At 32.1% G+C, this 16376-nt stretch overlaps 8 protein-coding genes across 8 annotated transcripts; 3 read left to right on the plus strand and 5 right to left on the minus strand.

Annotated features, from left to right (window-relative positions):
- Nucleotides 1-239: 239 nt before the first annotated feature.
- PPL_02898 (acyltransferase family protein) lies at nt 240-1736 on the plus strand (the record flags this gene model as incomplete). The annotated part of the gene is made up of 5 exons (XM_020573875.1): nt 240-400; nt 471-507; nt 574-694; nt 761-863; nt 929-1736. 5 exons carry the CDS (start codon nt 240-242, stop codon nt 1734-1736), a joined length of 1230 nt encoding a protein of 409 aa, XP_020435947.1.
- Nucleotides 1737-1828: 92 nt separating this feature from the next.
- Nucleotides 1829-3331, minus strand: PPL_02899 (uncharacterized protein; the record flags this gene model as incomplete). Its single annotated transcript, XM_020573876.1, has 1 exon — nt 1829-3331. One exon carries the CDS (start codon nt 3329-3331, stop codon nt 1829-1831), a length of 1503 nt encoding a protein of 500 aa, XP_020435948.1.
- Nucleotides 3332-3955: 624 nt separating this feature from the next.
- Nucleotides 3956-5158, plus strand: PPL_02900 (ACP S-malonyltransferase; the record flags this gene model as incomplete). The annotated part of the gene is made up of 3 exons (XM_020573877.1): nt 3956-4117; nt 4198-4812; nt 4904-5158. 3 exons carry the CDS (start codon nt 3956-3958, stop codon nt 5156-5158), a joined length of 1032 nt encoding a protein of 343 aa, XP_020435949.1.
- A 117-nt stretch (nt 5159-5275) lies between these two features.
- On the minus strand, nt 5276-5763 carry PPL_02901 (uncharacterized protein; the record flags this gene model as incomplete). The annotated part of the gene is made up of 2 exons (XM_020573878.1): nt 5276-5580; nt 5673-5763. 2 exons carry the CDS (start codon nt 5761-5763, stop codon nt 5276-5278), a joined length of 396 nt encoding a protein of 131 aa, XP_020435950.1.
- Nucleotides 5764-5837: 74 nt separating this feature from the next.
- PPL_02902 (uncharacterized protein) lies at nt 5838-7015 on the minus strand (the record flags this gene model as incomplete). Its single annotated transcript, XM_020573879.1, has 5 exons — nt 5838-6099; nt 6188-6297; nt 6389-6460; nt 6554-6907; nt 7004-7015. The coding sequence occupies 5 exons, from the start codon at nt 7013-7015 to the stop codon at nt 5838-5840; spliced, it is 810 nt and encodes a 269-aa protein (XP_020435951.1).
- A 618-nt stretch (nt 7016-7633) lies between these two features.
- On the minus strand, nt 7634-9828 carry mkcF (putative protein serine/threonine kinase; the record flags this gene model as incomplete). Its single annotated transcript, XM_020573880.1, has 4 exons — nt 7634-7735; nt 7802-8121; nt 8208-9551; nt 9642-9828. The coding sequence occupies 4 exons, from the start codon at nt 9826-9828 to the stop codon at nt 7634-7636; spliced, it is 1953 nt and encodes a 650-aa protein (XP_020435952.1).
- Nucleotides 9829-12667: 2839 nt separating this feature from the next.
- Nucleotides 12668-13449, plus strand: dtymk (thymidylate kinase; the record flags this gene model as incomplete). Its single annotated transcript, XM_020573881.1, has 2 exons — nt 12668-12939; nt 13062-13449. 2 exons carry the CDS (start codon nt 12668-12670, stop codon nt 13447-13449), a joined length of 660 nt encoding a protein of 219 aa, XP_020435953.1.
- A 156-nt stretch (nt 13450-13605) lies between these two features.
- On the minus strand, nt 13606-16122 carry PPL_02905 (uncharacterized protein; the record flags this gene model as incomplete). The annotated part of the gene is made up of 2 exons (XM_020573882.1): nt 13606-14402; nt 14979-16122. 2 exons carry the CDS (start codon nt 16120-16122, stop codon nt 13606-13608), a joined length of 1941 nt encoding a protein of 646 aa, XP_020435954.1.
- Between the last annotated feature and the right edge of the window lie 254 nt (nt 16123-16376).

Consider the following 16376-nt stretch of genomic DNA (forward strand, 5'->3'; position numbering starts at 1 on the left):
TTGCGGATTTTATTTTTGAAAAAATATCCTTTTTTTTTTGTCCCCCTCTCCATTCCAATCCCAAAAAAACAATCAAAAAAATATCCTTTTTTCTTAATCTTAAAAAAAGATTTTTTTTTTATTTTAAATTTTATTTTTTGATCAAATTTTAGGAGTAAATCATACCCAAAGGATCACTATAAATTCATTTCATCTTAGAATCAACTTCAACAAATAGTAAATAAATTGTTTTAGTAATAATGAAAGTAGATGAAGAAACACCTTTGGTAAAAGGTAGTACAATAACTTCCGATACCTCTATAAATGTAGATGTTGATAAAGATACCACTTCAAAACCACCACCCAAAAAGAGAATGTTAAGTTTAGATACTGCTAGAGGTTTAACAATCTTCGGAATGATGTAAATATTTTAACTTTATAATAATGTTAGGTCTTGATTAAACTAATTTAAAAAAAACTTATTATTAAAGTTTGGTTGATAACCAAGGTGGACCTGAAGTTATTTGGGTAACTATTTATATGTTTGTTTAAAAATAAACATTACTTTAATATTAACAGCTCATTTCATTATAGCCACTAAAAGAAACCGATTGGAACGGTATATCTACAGCTGATTTGATTTTCCCATCCTTTTTATTTATTTGTGGATTCTCCATCTCTTTGGCTTTGAAAAATGCTAAAAATGATAGACCAAGTATGTTTATTTTCAAATACAATTTAAATCTTATTGATTTCTAACTAGTTAGTTATTTTTACTTAGCTTGGATCAATATTATAAGAAGAACAATTTTATTATTTGGAATACAATTATTCTTAAATTTAATGGCACATAAATTTGTATTTTCTACTTTTAGAGTTATGGGGTAAGAATAGCTAATGTTTATTAATAGTGTATCAAATTAACTAATATGATACCATTTTTAAATAGTGTTTTACAAAGAATATCTTTATGTTATTGCTTTAGTTGTTGTAGTTTTATGTTATTACCAAAATGGGCACAAAGAGTTGCTTTGGTAATTAGTGCTACCATTTATTTGTGTTTGATGTATGCTTACCCTGTGCCTGGATGTGGACGTGGAAATATTACACGTTCATGTAATGCAGCTGGATACATTGATAATCTCATTCTCCGAAAGAATATGATTCATCCAACAGATCCAGAGGGTTTCATTTCAACTTTTAGTGCATTCATAACAACTTGGATGGGTGTCGAACTTGGTCGCATTCTAACTACACATGCCAGATCAGCCGATGGTTGGAAAGACATCTTGATCAGATGGCTATCCATTGGAATGGTCTGCGCCATGATTGGACTTTTCTTGGATGCAACCAACGTCATACAATTCAACAAAATCATTTGGTCATTCAGTTTTGCAATGTTAACAGTTGCATGTGGAGCTCTTTTCCTTTCGGCACTCTACTATTCAATGGATGTCGCTAAATGGCCAGAAACAGTTCGTCACTACATTGAGATTGCCGCTCAACCATTCATTTGGATTGGAACCAATCCAATTACTATCTATACACTAATGATTTTCATTGAGATCATCTTAATGTTCTACATTACCGTTGACCATGGTTCAACAACTCTCTGGACTGCCTGCTATGAGAAAATGTACCTAACATGGTTAAGAAATGGATATTTGGCATCGACTGTATTCAGTATAATGTGGTTTGTCTTTTTCGATGCAATTGCCTATTTAATGTATAGAAATAATATAATTATTAAATTATAAACTAATTTCTATATTTAAATATATTTACTCCACTCCCCCTTAACAAAAGAAATAAAATAATAATAAACTATTTAACATACTAAATAAATTAGCTATAATATATTTATAGTTGATTTTAAATTTAAATTCGATATAATTTCAAATATACCATTGAAATTATGTTGTTTTGAAATATTTAGAATTTGATCAATGTCAAATCTTTCAGGAAAAGTTTCCAAAAGCCACAAGATAGTTTCATAATGATGGTTCTGAATCGCTTCATAGATGTCCTCTTTGGTGAATGTTACTTTCGGTATGTTTTTGTGTAAGAATTTTAATGTATCCAAACTTCCATTAGCAATTGCCTTACTATAGGCAGCACCAGTACATCCTTCAGTTCGATTCTTGTATAGCCAATCTACCACCTCCAACCTGTTGAACATCGAAGCACCATCAATAGCATCAGTAGTACAGCCTTCTGTTCGGTTTTGGTGCAGCCATTTTACAATATGTAAGTGGCCACGAGTTGCAGCTTGATCCATCACATCGGAAGTCCATGATTCTGTACGATTATAATGAATCCATTTTAAAATATCTAAATTCCCAATTTCAGCTGCATAATTCATTGCTTGGACACACATTCCGCCTTTGTCGTGTTCGTGTAGCCACTTCAATACTTCCCACTGATTGGCAATCGCAGCACTGTCCATTAAATAACTGAATCCAAAATCATAGTTATTCTGATCCAACCACTCGAGAATATTGATATGGCCACCACAGACAGCATTCGGTACCATAAAAGTTCGTCGCTCCGATATCCTGTTATCGACAAGCCACTGAATCATTTCGTATCGTCCATAGAGAGCTGCATTCTCGATAGTTGTATGTATGATTTTCATATTGAAATATTTTTGAATTCCACCGTTCTCATTCATTTTCGTTGACAGCCAAACTAGGGTATTCATGCTTCCACTCGCGGGAGAGACTGTCATTGCCTTGTAGTAATCCCATCCAACTTGAAACTGTCTGGAATCATTGAAATATCGCTGATTATCACTGACCAGTGTCTTAAAATCCACATTGGCATCCAAATATTTCAGAATATCCAATCTCCCATACAATGAAGCATAATACATTAGGTCGTCGCTCGAAGGATTTCCAGATTCTTCGGTAGCCACATTGAAATTATTTAAAGCCATATTCAGATATTGTTTGACTTTAATAATTCTAAATGGTTTAATACATTCCAAATTGTAAGGTGGCGCAGTCAACATTCCAATGATAATCTCCAATAATTCCAATCGATCGAATCGTATACAAAATACCAAAGCATCTGTAATATTTACTATTATATCATTTTGCTCTTTATTTATTTCAATAATACGATCACTATTATCTCTATTATTACTATTGTTATTATTAACTGTATTTAAATAATCTTTTAAAAGCTTTATATAACCATTGCCAACTAATGCTTTTGGATTCCGAATTAATTGATTCCATTTTAGACGAACTAAATGGTTGAAACAATAACGATGAATATATACTATGAAATTAAATATACTCTTTGATAAAACAATATTATTAAAAACTTGAAGGAATAATTGTTTATCCATTCAAATTTTTTAATCTAATCTATCTAAAGAATTATTTGTTCACTTTTTTATTTTGGTTAGTTTATTGGTTGATTGATATTTATTAATTAATATTAGGTAACTAACAAACAACCAAAAAAATAAAATAAAATAAAATGAAAACTAAAAAAATAAAAATAAAAAAAAAACAAAGACAGACAACCACAAACACACACAGGTTACTCCTATAAGTCTATTTTACATCTAATGATAAATGTTGTTGGAATATTGAAGGGTAGGGTTTGTTTATGGTTGTTATTTTGTTTTGTGGTTTTTGTTACGGGTATGATGTAAAAGTGTGGGGTTTGTTGTCAGTTTTTATAGATTTGTTAATAATTTTTTTTTTTTTTTTTTTTTGAAAGTTTCGTTGAATTGGTCACCCCGAATGAAAATCAACGACCTTTTAAAGGTTGAAAGGACCATCAACGCGTCAATTTATCTCCATCAAACAACCTAAAAATAAATCAAAAAAAAAAAAACTAAATAATTTGTAGATTTGTTGTTTTTAGATTTTAAGATTTTGTAGGTTGCTCATCAACAATTCTATAGATTTTATCGATAATATATAACGTTCGCGAATAATATATCATATCATATCATCTCATCATGTTAAAGAGAATTTCACTACTGTTCCCTGGCCAGGGTAGTCAATTTGTTGGTATGGCTAAAGACTTGTTCGCCGAGTTTGCCGAAGTACAGTTACTGCTAAACAATGCTGATAAGATATTAAAGATACCATTGTCAAACATCATGTTTAATGGTCCTATGGTATGATTATAATCATTATCATTTAATTAATGATTGTCGGTTATTTATTTACTTTAATCTTAAAAAAAAAAAAAACAAAGGAACAATTGAAACAAACTGAAAATACACAACCAGCTGTATTCTTACATTCATTGGCCATAGTAAAGATACTACAAAATGAAACAACATTGTTCAAAGACAATAGAGTAGATCATATGCTCGGACATTCACTGGGCGAGTACTCTGCGCTGGCTACAGCAGGATCTATCGATATCGAGAGTACTCTACCGTTGATAAGACAACGTGGAATGTTAATGAAACAAGCTAGACATGGTACGATGGCTGCATTGCTATCAAAGAAAGACTTTCTTGTTGCAGATAGCAATAGCAGTAATGGTGGTAGTGCATTTAAAAGATTAGAAGAATATGCTAGAGAGTTGGAAAGAATCGATCCAACGAATGATCTTGTTAATATATCGAATGTCAATTCACCTAATCAAATAGTGATAAGTGGAACCGAGAGTGCCATTGATAAGATGATTAGCTTTGCAAAGCAGAACAAACTGGTCAATAAAACAGTGAAGCTAGAGGTTAGTGCTGCATTCCATAGTCAACTGATGAAAGACAGTTCAGATCAATACAACAATGATTATTTGAATCATATTGATTTCAAACAACCATCCAATCAAGTTATATCAAATGTTACAGGTAAACCAGTAAGTTTGTTAAAAGTTTATTCTATCTCTTTAATTTTTTTATTAATATAATTAACATTTATCAATAATATCATCGTATATCATAATATAGTATACAAATAGTAACAACATTAAAGAGTATCTATCACAACAGATGGTATCAAAAGTTGATTGGGTATCATCGATTAGATATTGTATAGATGACTGGAAACAAAAAGAACAACAAGGCTACTTTATTGAGATAGGTCCGCAAAAAGTATTGACACAACTTCTCAAACAAATAGATCCAACCGCTGAATATATAAATCTATCTACCATCGATGAAGTAAAAGATTTCATTAATAAATATAAAGAAAATAAACTGTAAACTAAAAAAGAATAGTTATATTTTGGTTTAATATTATATTATATTATTATTAGTTTATTTACTATTTGTTTACTATTTAGATTATTAATGTTTTAATAAATTATTATTATTATTATTTTAATAGAATTTCAAAGTAACACATAGACCAAATCTTAAAGATTGATCGGTAGGCAATTTCTTCAAGACATGTGAGAAATAAACGTCGACCAAAGCAGGACCTGCAGCACCTCTGATACCGAAACCTGCAGTGTGTCTGAAATTCAATGGGTCAAATAAACTACGAACACTCTCTCCAATATTATTATAGTTGAGAACAGAGTTTCCAAGTGAATAGAATCCAAATAGTTGTGCTGGATGTTCATTTAGATCCTTGGTAATATATAATGTTGTATTATGATAGAAATCTCCACCTAGACATGGTTCTAAAGTATAAAATAAACAAAAAAAAGTTAGTTTAAAACTTAATAGTATACTACAGCATAGCATCATTGAATGTATATACGTATATACTTACTTTTACTCTTTGTTGTTGCTAAACCTTTATATTCGAATCCTTTGAAATGATATGATACACCATTATAGAATCTATCGATCATTGGTGACATTCCCTTTGATAGATTAACCAGTGCACCACCAGCAATCATACATTCAACATTCTAATCATTTTTTAATTGAATATCTAATAATCAGTTATATAAATACAAATACTAATGTGAATCATTGTAATACTTACGAAACCTCTTGAAAGTGGATAATATAGATGAGTGAATGATTCCGATCTTAAAAACTTGGTACTAAGTAAACCACCTGCAATCTCATTACTAACACGTCCCCATAAACCTAAACCCAAACCTGCACCGGTACTCGATGGCCAATCTTTAAAGTAGAAGTATCTATGTGATAAACTTAATTTATGTGATAGCCCTGTATGATTTCTCATTCTTTATTTCGAAAGAATAAAAGAGTAGTTAGTTAGTTAGTTAGTAAGTTTATTCTATTATCTTTTATCAAGGTTTCTAAAATACATACTCTTCATCTTTATTTTCACCTGTTATAAATGTTCTTCTATCACCTGCATACAACGAAAAGTAATGACGACCATAGTTCTTTGGTGCAAATGTAATACATGTCTCTTCGACCTGTAAGTTCTTATTTCTAACAAAAAAAGCATCATACCATTAATATATCATAACCTAATAGCAAGTAAATATATATATATATATAACTAACATACAATTCGATTGGATTCTCTAATTTCTTTGATATCTCTAATTTATTACCAAGTTTATCTTTATAATATAACTATATTTAATATTAAAAAACAAATAAGTAATTAATTACAAACATTAACTAAACTAAAATAAACTATATATATGAATATGACAAACAACATACTGAACCATTTAATGTTTTGAAAATACCAACGGATGCTTCACCACCCAATTCACCACCATGACCGAATGGGTTGATCATTGAAAGAGTGGTTTTCTTGGTGAGATCGGTGTTGAATGAAGTGTCTAATGATATACCACGTTTAATAGCGGTTACAGTGACTCGTGAACCGTCGTCGCTCACCAAGTAATCACCTTGACTCAGAATACCATCACGTTCCATCAGAATAATACCATCCTCAATGTAATCTCTGAGGTGTGCTCTAGTTCCATAGTATCTATCGATATTCTTAAAGTATGTTCTTCTTAGATACTCGCTATTCGATCTGATATTTTCAAATTCTAAATCAATCGTTTTCTTTGTAAATTAAATATTGATATAAATAATGTTAATTAAAATCATGATCTTTGGCGACATATCTATCTAAATCTTTAAAACACAAATAATACTTACATTCATTTCCATTTTATTTTATTTTGTAATTGTACAATAAATGATCACACGTATGATCATCAATAAAAAACAGATATTTATGACAGTAATAATTTCAAATAAAAATTTTTTTTTTGCTTGCCGAAAAGCAATTCATCGGTGGCAACAAATTATTATCTTTCCATGATGTAGATGATTCACCTCGTTTTTCATTAGTAGAGTGAATTTCTTCACTGACTTCTACTTGACTGCACGTACTAAGAACATTTACGTGATTGATCTATTGCTTTATAATTATCCAACAAACTAACACTACAACTAATACATTTTTTGAATCGTTGGGGTTGAAGCTTACAAGTGTTAGTTGATTATCCGTTGGTTATCTACTACATTGTTTGCTTTGGATTACTCAAAAAGCATATTGTTGAAAATATCTTTCTTCTTTCAAATAAATTGTTCTTTGCTAATCCATAATCGATTTAATTTACATGTGCGAACGTTTATTCATAATAATACATTTTAATTTATTATATAATAATAGATTTGAATTAAATTAAATATTTTAAAATCTAGGTGAATTGATTAATTATATTTTGGATCGGTAACAAGTCGATTGGTTAATTATTTGTGATTGATTGGTTGATTGATTGGTTAATTGAAGAATCCAGAGGTATTCAAATTTCTCTGTAAGAACATATTATCGAACAATCCTTTCATTCCTTGTTTTGACTCTGCTCTTTGGAAGAATGGATGCTGAAAAACAAATGATTAATATATATGATTTCATTCACTAAAAAATAATAACTATTATTTACTTACTCTTAATAATTTATTAGCACTTGATCTCTTCTTTGGATCCATTTCGAAACATTGCCACAACATATCCTTGAGATCTAGCGAGCATTTGAATTTAGTGACGTCGATACCTTTGGTTGCATTTGTAAACATTGCCTTTAAACGTGAATCTCTATTTGGTGGTTTTCTAAACATCATTTCCAATACACAAACTCCAAAACTCCAAATATCCGCTGGGTAACTATGTGGATCACCCTTGATCATTTCCGGTGGCATCCAATATGGCGATCCAACCATATGATTTGAAGTTCCTTTTTCAACTGAAGAACATAATCCAAAGTCAACTAGAATATTAAAATATTATTAATTAAATTACCATCCATCCATAACATATTATGAAAATATTGATTAACCAATTGTAATTACTTACTTAATTTAATATCACCATTGATTGTTATCATTACATTTCCACTCTTTATATCACGATGAACCAATTTACGTTCATGAAGATATGCTATACCTTTTAGGATTTCCTTGGCAATGAAACCAATGTGTGTCTCTTTGAAAATGTGTGCACTGTTTACCGCCTGTTCCAACGTTCCACCCTGCATGAACTCTGTGACGATGAATAGCTGGTTGTCGTGGAGCACCGCTGCCTTGAACTCAATGATATTCGGATGGTTACATCGCTGGAGGAATCCAATCTCTATGAGTACATTATGCTGTTCCTTCGGTGAACGGTAATGAACCACTTTGATTGCAACCTTTTTCTTCTCGTAGTGTGCCTCGAAAACCTTGCCATATCCACCCTTTCCAATGAGGTTTCCAAATTTAATTTTCTTCTTGATGTCAGAGAATGTCTTGATTGAAAGCGATGCCTCTGCCAAAAACTCTGTTGATGCACCTGCCAATCTTCTCTTACGCTGTAGCTTGAGTTCCAGTGTCTTTCTCTTGAGTTCCGCTTCGTCGTTGATATCCGCCAGTTGTTCTTTATCGACCTCGATAGAAGATGTCTGAATTTCCTCCATTGTTTTCGATCTTGGTTTGGTTGTTGGTTTCTTTACATCGGCACCATTTAGAGTTGGAGTTGTTGTTGCTGACGAAGATGTCGATGTCGATGTTGTGGTGGTAGTTGTTTCCAACTGTTTTTTACTACTGTTTATAATATTTATTTCCTCCATTCTGCCTGCCAATAGCGATTGGTACGATTGATTTTGGTCGTCTTCATCGTCGGATTGTGGTCCTTCGCCATCGGGATATACAAATGTAATTTTCTGACGAGTGAGAAACTTGAGAATCGTCAGGAACACTTTGAGATTCGCTCTGATCTCGCTCATGGCAACCTCCTCTTTTTGTAGATCATCGATGATATCGCTAGGGATGTCTTCGAAGCAACTGATGTAGAGACGTGGACACTTCTTTCTGTTGGCATAACGACGCTTTCCAGTGGAACTGGTGTTGCCACTACGCGAACGGTGGAAAAGACCGACATTGCCTGCCTCTGACTCTTCTCTCTTCTTCTTCTTGTCGACACCGGTGATATTGTTAATGAAATCTGGAATGCTTCCATCATTGGCACCGGCCGAACCAGTACTATTCTTTCGCTCTGCTTGCAGATGTGAGAGATTCAACGAACTTCCACTGGAGGGTGTAGTCGATGGTGATCCAGTGGTAACATTGACATTGATCATTGAGTTTGATGCCGGTGACGACGACAGCAATGTACTACTTCCATCGTATGACGATGATAAAGGATTGGTATTTGGTCCACCACCTAAAATCTAAAAAAGAATAATCAAATATTAATTAGAAATTTCATATTTAATTATCTTTATAAAAAAAATAATAATTAATCAATTAATACCTACAGATAATGGACGAGTTTCAATTGTAATATGAGAAGAAGGAAGTAATCCAATCTTTCCATCTAATTTGCCCTTGACAAATCCATTCTCAGCTTTCTCTATATATTCGATCTTTGTGCCTTTTACAAATGTGAGATGATTTTCTGTTGCTCCATTGTAATCGGCTGTTGCAACCAAGTACATCATCTTTTAAAATGTCGACTGATTATAATACAAAATATCTGAACCACTTTCTAAATTAATTAATATACAACGAATTTAAATTGATTTGATGATTGATGATTCTAAAATATCCAATAGAATAAATAAATCTTTAAATTTAAATTAATTTTTGTTAATTATTATAATAATTTTGGTTTAAATATATGAATATATTATTTAAATATATGTATAATTTTCTTTTTCAAACTTGGAATATTCAAAATATTACATATAAGGAAAGTTAACAAAGATGAGTGTATTGTATAAAATATTTGTGATGTGTTTGTTTGATGGGTGATGATGATAATCTTTAAACTATTCACGAAAATCTTTAATTAATAAAGGTGAGATGAAGTGAAGTTGTTAAGGTTGATGAATGAGTAACAATATTGAAGTGAAGTGCAATGTACTTTAGAAATTGAAGTGAAGAAAGTGTAGCTATAAAGAGTAATTTCTCAACAGTATTACTTTAGAGAGAGTATTGTTGTTGTTGTTGTAGTAGGAATGGTAGTAGTTACAATAAAATAGTTGTAGAGAGAGAGAATCAGTACAATTAAAAGTAAATTAAAAAAAAAACTTGATTGGTAGACACCAATACACTCGACACGATACACAACTATTATGATCTAATTATTTTCTCTCTATTATTTTATTTTAAAAAGTATCAATCGCTAAGCATCTACCACCATTCTTTCTCAAGTATATTTTTAATTTAGTTTCTGAGTTGTTGATCACCAAGCTAACTGACCAACTGATTGAATTGGTGAGGTGTGGTGTGTTTTGTGTAGCGAGTTAAGTGATTTTAGATGGTGTTTTGTGATGTGTGTTAATGTGTGAATGTGTATGTGTGATTTGAAATGAATTTTTATAATGTATGAATTGATTATTTTATTTGTTATTTGTACTAATAGATATATTATATAATATAGCATGTATGGTTATCAATGATAATTAATCAATGATTGTTGATTTCTTTAAATGTATGTGTATGATATGATGCCTTGATTTAATGGGGGGAAATAAAATTGAGTATAAATGGTTACTGCTATTCTTAAGTTGTTGTTGTTATAGTCACTGACATCTATTTAATTATTGTCTATTTTTATAGTTTCAATTGCTTGACTCCAATTGTTGTTGCTATCAACAATAGAGTTGATATTACTTTCGATAGATGAAGACCAGACAATATTATTTCTATATTAATATTATATGTTGGTTGACAATTATATGGGTGTACTATTTTCTTTTACTTTCTTACCTCTCTATTTTCAATTCTGTGTTTTTTTATTATTATTTTAATTATTGTTATTCTTTATAATAAACCTGTATGTACCTTTAAATATAAGAGGTATGTGATGTCACACAATATCGATATACATTAAAACAAGCTTATAAGCTTGTTGTTGAAATTGGTTGTATTATTATTTGGCGGGTTCACAAAGAGAGTAGTGTGTGTGTGTGTGAAAGTAATGAAAGTTATGTGATCACTTATTTGTTGGTGGTGGTAGTGGTGAACAGAGTAACTCTGAAAATTAAATTTGGTGAATTATTGTGGGGCAAACCGTGCTATGAATTGAAAGTAAAATTGTTTTGAATGTTCTCAGAGCAGAGTATGGAACAGATTTGCACCTTGTTTGAATGTTTGAATGAGAATTCGATTGAGATTGGTTGTTTGTGGTTATCAAAACATCTACAAAGAATTCAATTCAATCGCTCTGTTTGCTAAATCTATAATTTATCTATAGCTATATCTCTATGAGTTGTGATAGTACTGTTAACTATTTATACAAATTCACACATCACTCTCACACACAACAAAATCAAACTTCGAATTTCAATAAAATTGATTTGAGAATTATTACTATTATTATTATTATGCGCACTATTGTCTAATGATTATTATTTATTTCTTTCATTTTTACTTACTTTGTGGTCTAAAGAAGAGGTACCTCTCGACTTTTTCTTTTTTTTTTTTTTTTGTTTTCAAAATATTATTATTATTTAATAATTGATAATTGAATTGCTTACTATATGAAACTATTATACAAATATATATAATATTACACTAAAATCTCAATGATAATTGATTTGTTTGTCCTGCCCACATTATTATCAAGAACAAACCAGTAGTTTGCAAAGCAAGAAAAAAGAAAACAGAAAAAAAAAATTTTAAAAAAAAAAACCACAAAAAATTTATAAAATTTTGTCAAAATTTGAGATCTATGATTTGATGGTAAGATGGACTTTCCTATTAATTTTGTTTTTTTTTTTTTTTTGTAAAAACACCAAAAAGTTTTCTTGATCCTACAACTATAAAAAAAAACGCATTATAAATATCTCGGTGGATTTTAAATTAATCACAAGAGATTTTAGAAAACAACTTTAGAACTATATTTTTCTCCCTTTTTCAATTGTTTTCAAAAGAAAATCTCCTTAATTTTTGTCAATAAAGATATTTATACTTTTTGATTTATATTAAAATCAGAAAAGGAAATTGTCTTGATTTTTTTTAATTTTTATAATTTTTTTGGATGTAATAAAATTTTAAATTATTGAATGCATACTGTACAGGTAATGAGAAAATAGTTGTTATAAAAAATTATCATAAATTATAGGTGGCGATACACCTAATCTCCACCCTTTATTTTTGAAAAAAAAAAACAAAAGGGTTAACTTTTTTTTTTTTGGTCCACCAAAGTTTTGGCGCGCTTAAAATGTATTTTAAATTATTGAAGAATGTAAGTTATAAACATTATCATCGATTAATTTAAGATCTAATTAGTTTTGCTAAAATTTAAAATTGCTAATATTATAAATCGTATAAATGGATAGTGAACATAAAACAACAGAAACAACAGAGATGAAAAGAGGTATATTCATATTGTTTGAAGGTGCTGATAGAGTTGGTAAATCAACACAAGTTCAATCATTGTTTGGTCATCTCTCAACTACACTCGGTTTGCCCACCAAACAGTTGCGATTCCCCGATAGAACTACACAGACCGGTACAATCATTAACAGTTATCTTCAAAACTCAACACAATTAGATGATAGAGCACTTCATCTTTTATTCTCTGCAAATCGTTGGGAATCAAAGTAAGTAATAATAATAGTGTGAAAAACAAAAGAAGAAGAATAAGAATGAAAAAAAAAAAATAAAAAATAGAAACTAATTAGTTATTATATTATGTTTTATATTTATATATATTTATAATTAGGGATACATTATTAAAACATTTGAATGAAGGTAATAGTTTGGTTGTAGATAGATATTCATATTCAGGTGTGGCATATAGCGCCGCCAAAGGTATTGATTTCGATTGGTGTTTCGGTTGTGAGAAAGGATTGCCAGCACCAGATTTGATATTCTACTTGAAGATGGACACTGAAGACGCTACAAAGAGAGGTGACTATGGTAATGAACGTTACGAGAAGGTAGACTTTCAAAAGAAGATCAAAGAGGTCTACGAGTCTAAATTGGTCAACAGCTCATGGAATGTCATCAACGCCAATCGGCCAATCGAAGAAGTTTCAAAAGAGATCAACGAAATAGTAGATCGTTCCATAAAGAATGGTATTCAAAATAAACCAATTCAATGTATATAAATTATAAATTATAAATTAAAATAAAATAATATGTTAGATATTATTAATATTACAAGTTCATTTATTTATTTTATTTTGTTTTGTTTTTGTTTTTGTTTGTTTTATAATACATATTAAAAAAAAAAGATGATAAAGCTATTTAATAATCAATTTAATTTATATTAATGGACCACCTAAATGAAAATCGGAATTGTTAACTGTGAGTGATGTTGTTATTGTTGATTGGTGGTTACTGGGTAGCGATTGTGCAAGTGAACTCATCGATGACATCGATGTTTTGGGTGATGGATCTTTACTGGGTGGACGATGTGATGCGAGGAAATGTTGTTTCTGAGAGTTCTGACTTTTGGAGTGTTCATTACTTCTTATAAAGAGAATACCTGGATTGGAGCTTGATTTGTTGCTGCTTGTTGAACTTTCGGATTTCGTCAGATTACTATTACTACTATTGCTATTGTTACTATTGTTATTATTCTCATTGTTATAGAAAGATTGATTACTCTTCACATCGAATGAAGTAGAGTTGTTGGAATATGATTTCTTATGACATCTCGATGTTCGCTGTACATTACTGCTTCTACTGATAGTGGCTGGTGGTGATGGTGTAGGTGTTATTGATGGTGAATGAGCTGAAGTGGCAGTCGCAGGTAAATAAGGTGAATTGTTGGATATTGTGATAGGTTGTTGTTGTTGTTGTTGAGATTGAGATTGAGATTGAGATTGATTGTTTGTTGTTGATATCGATGTTGATGATTTCAATTGTTGATGTGATTGAATCATCCATAGATTGTGAATATATGTATTTTGTGAGTCTGTTCGTTGATAGAGTGCTTTCCACGGTTCAATACAACGTAGATTTAGATTTGGTCGCAAAACAATACCTTCTTGTTGTGATTGATAGAATGGATTACTGAAATATGGTAGATTCTTATTGACATCGGTCCAGATCGATACTGTTTTGGTTTTCGTTTCATTGTCCAAACGCTCCTTCTCAGAGTTCAAGAGGAACGTTCCGTATTTACATGAAAAAAGATGCTCAGAGATGAACAGCAACAACGCCGGGGTGTATTCAAAGAGCAAGGGGAATTGGTTGACCAGCTGGAATATCGAGTCGAGGAACTGAATGAAAATGGGCGATTGTTCATCGTCCGATTCATGAAGATGTCCGAGACGGTGTGCGAATTTATGTCCGAACGACAGCCAATCTTTTTCTATCAGTATTTCCAAGCCAACGATAGTTCGGTAGTATGGATCGAGCAGGATTTGCGCTAGTGAAGTCAGTTGTGGAGTACGATCCCATCCGTCGGAGCAATGCACAACAATGGAGATGTTTTTCTGTATCAGCTCCGAAGCGTAGACAGCGCCAGCCAGACACTGACGCACGTGTGACAGCCAACCACTCTCTTCGAGCAACGTCATGTATTTCGAGTCGGAATCGGGTGCACTCCAAGGCGAGAGCGTTGAAACGAATTTCTCGAGACTCTTTCGCATCACATGAATATTGGCGATATTGAGGAAAACAATCTTACAATTCGGATAGTTTGCAATGTTTTCGAAACCTGCACCATTCGCTGTATTGGCAATGGCATTCAACTTTGGACGTGCATCAAGTAGGTAGATGTTTGACGATTTCGTCGCCAAGTCACTGAGATACAGTTCGTCTTCTACGCAACGAGCACTCGATAGTCCTACTAGCGGTTGACTACAACGCACAATGACAGCACCAGTCAATGGATTCCTCCAGACCAGCGCAGGAATACGTCCTTTACTTCGATATCCAAATACTTTTTCCAGTTGTTGATCGGTCAGAGTTTTGGAGACGACCAACGACGACGGATAGGTTGCGGACATCTTGAAATCCTTGTTTATATTGGTGAATCGCCAACGTGTACTATTGTTGCTATCTTCGCTTATTCCGAAGCGAGCGTACTCCCTCTTTGGTGAGTAGATTTGCCAGCCGTCTTCTGCCAGCTGCAGGGCGTCAGCGGGCAGTCGGAAAACATGTGCAAACAAATAGGGCAGAGGCTCTTCGAAAACACCGTAATACTCGAATTTATCGATATGGTCAATTCTATCTTCCACCTCCAAATTCATGTTGTCGTGAGCAATCTTTTGTTGAAGCTGTCGGTTTGTCTCTATGTGTTTCAGTATTCTCTCTAGTTTGGTGCGAGAGTGGAAAACGATCGTGTCCATCAGGCTGTCTCTCAGCATCTGACTAGTGAAATAGAGTTTCGAATGTCTAAAATCCTTTGATAGTATTGTAATTGTGTAGTAGTTTGATGTCGTTCCTGATTCCTGTAAATCTCTATCTCTTTCTTTATCTCTATCTTTTTCTTGTTTTTGTTTCGATGTTGCATTCATTGCAATCGCTGAAAGATATGATTGATTCGCAGATGAAATGGTTCCAGTTCCAGTTGCAGATGAAATGTTTGATAATGGATGAAGGAAACTTGATGTTGGAGTACCTCCTCCATTTGGTGTTACATGTCCAGATGTATTATTATTATTATTATTGGTATTGTTATTAATTGATATGTTAAATTGTGAAGATGTTGGGGTTAGTGTTGTTGGAGTGGTGGTGGTTGTCGTTGAGTTGTTGGGAGTGTTTGTTTGTTGTCCAGGTGTGTGATTATCGATCGATATTGAATCGATTGACATTAGCGGTATCATCATTTCTTCGTTGTCACCGAATGGCCATCCTGCTGAGTAGGTATCTGTGTTCACCTGTGATTGTGAGTGGTCCGCACGAAACACCACTCGATAGTTTGTAATATAAATATGTCCTGTAACCAACTGCGTTGCACTGCTATTCAAAAACTGATCGCCACTCTGATAGTATCCAAGTTGACTTCTTCCAATAAAACAATTGAATTTCTCACTCTGTAGAATGTATTCTCCACATGCACCTATTCTCTCTGTTTTTGTTT

Source organism: Heterostelium album (genome assembly GCF_000004825.1).
Source record: "Heterostelium album PN500 unplaced genomic scaffold PPL_scaffold3, whole genome shotgun sequence".
NCBI lineage: Eukaryota > Evosea > Eumycetozoa > Acytosteliales > Acytosteliaceae > Heterostelium > Heterostelium album.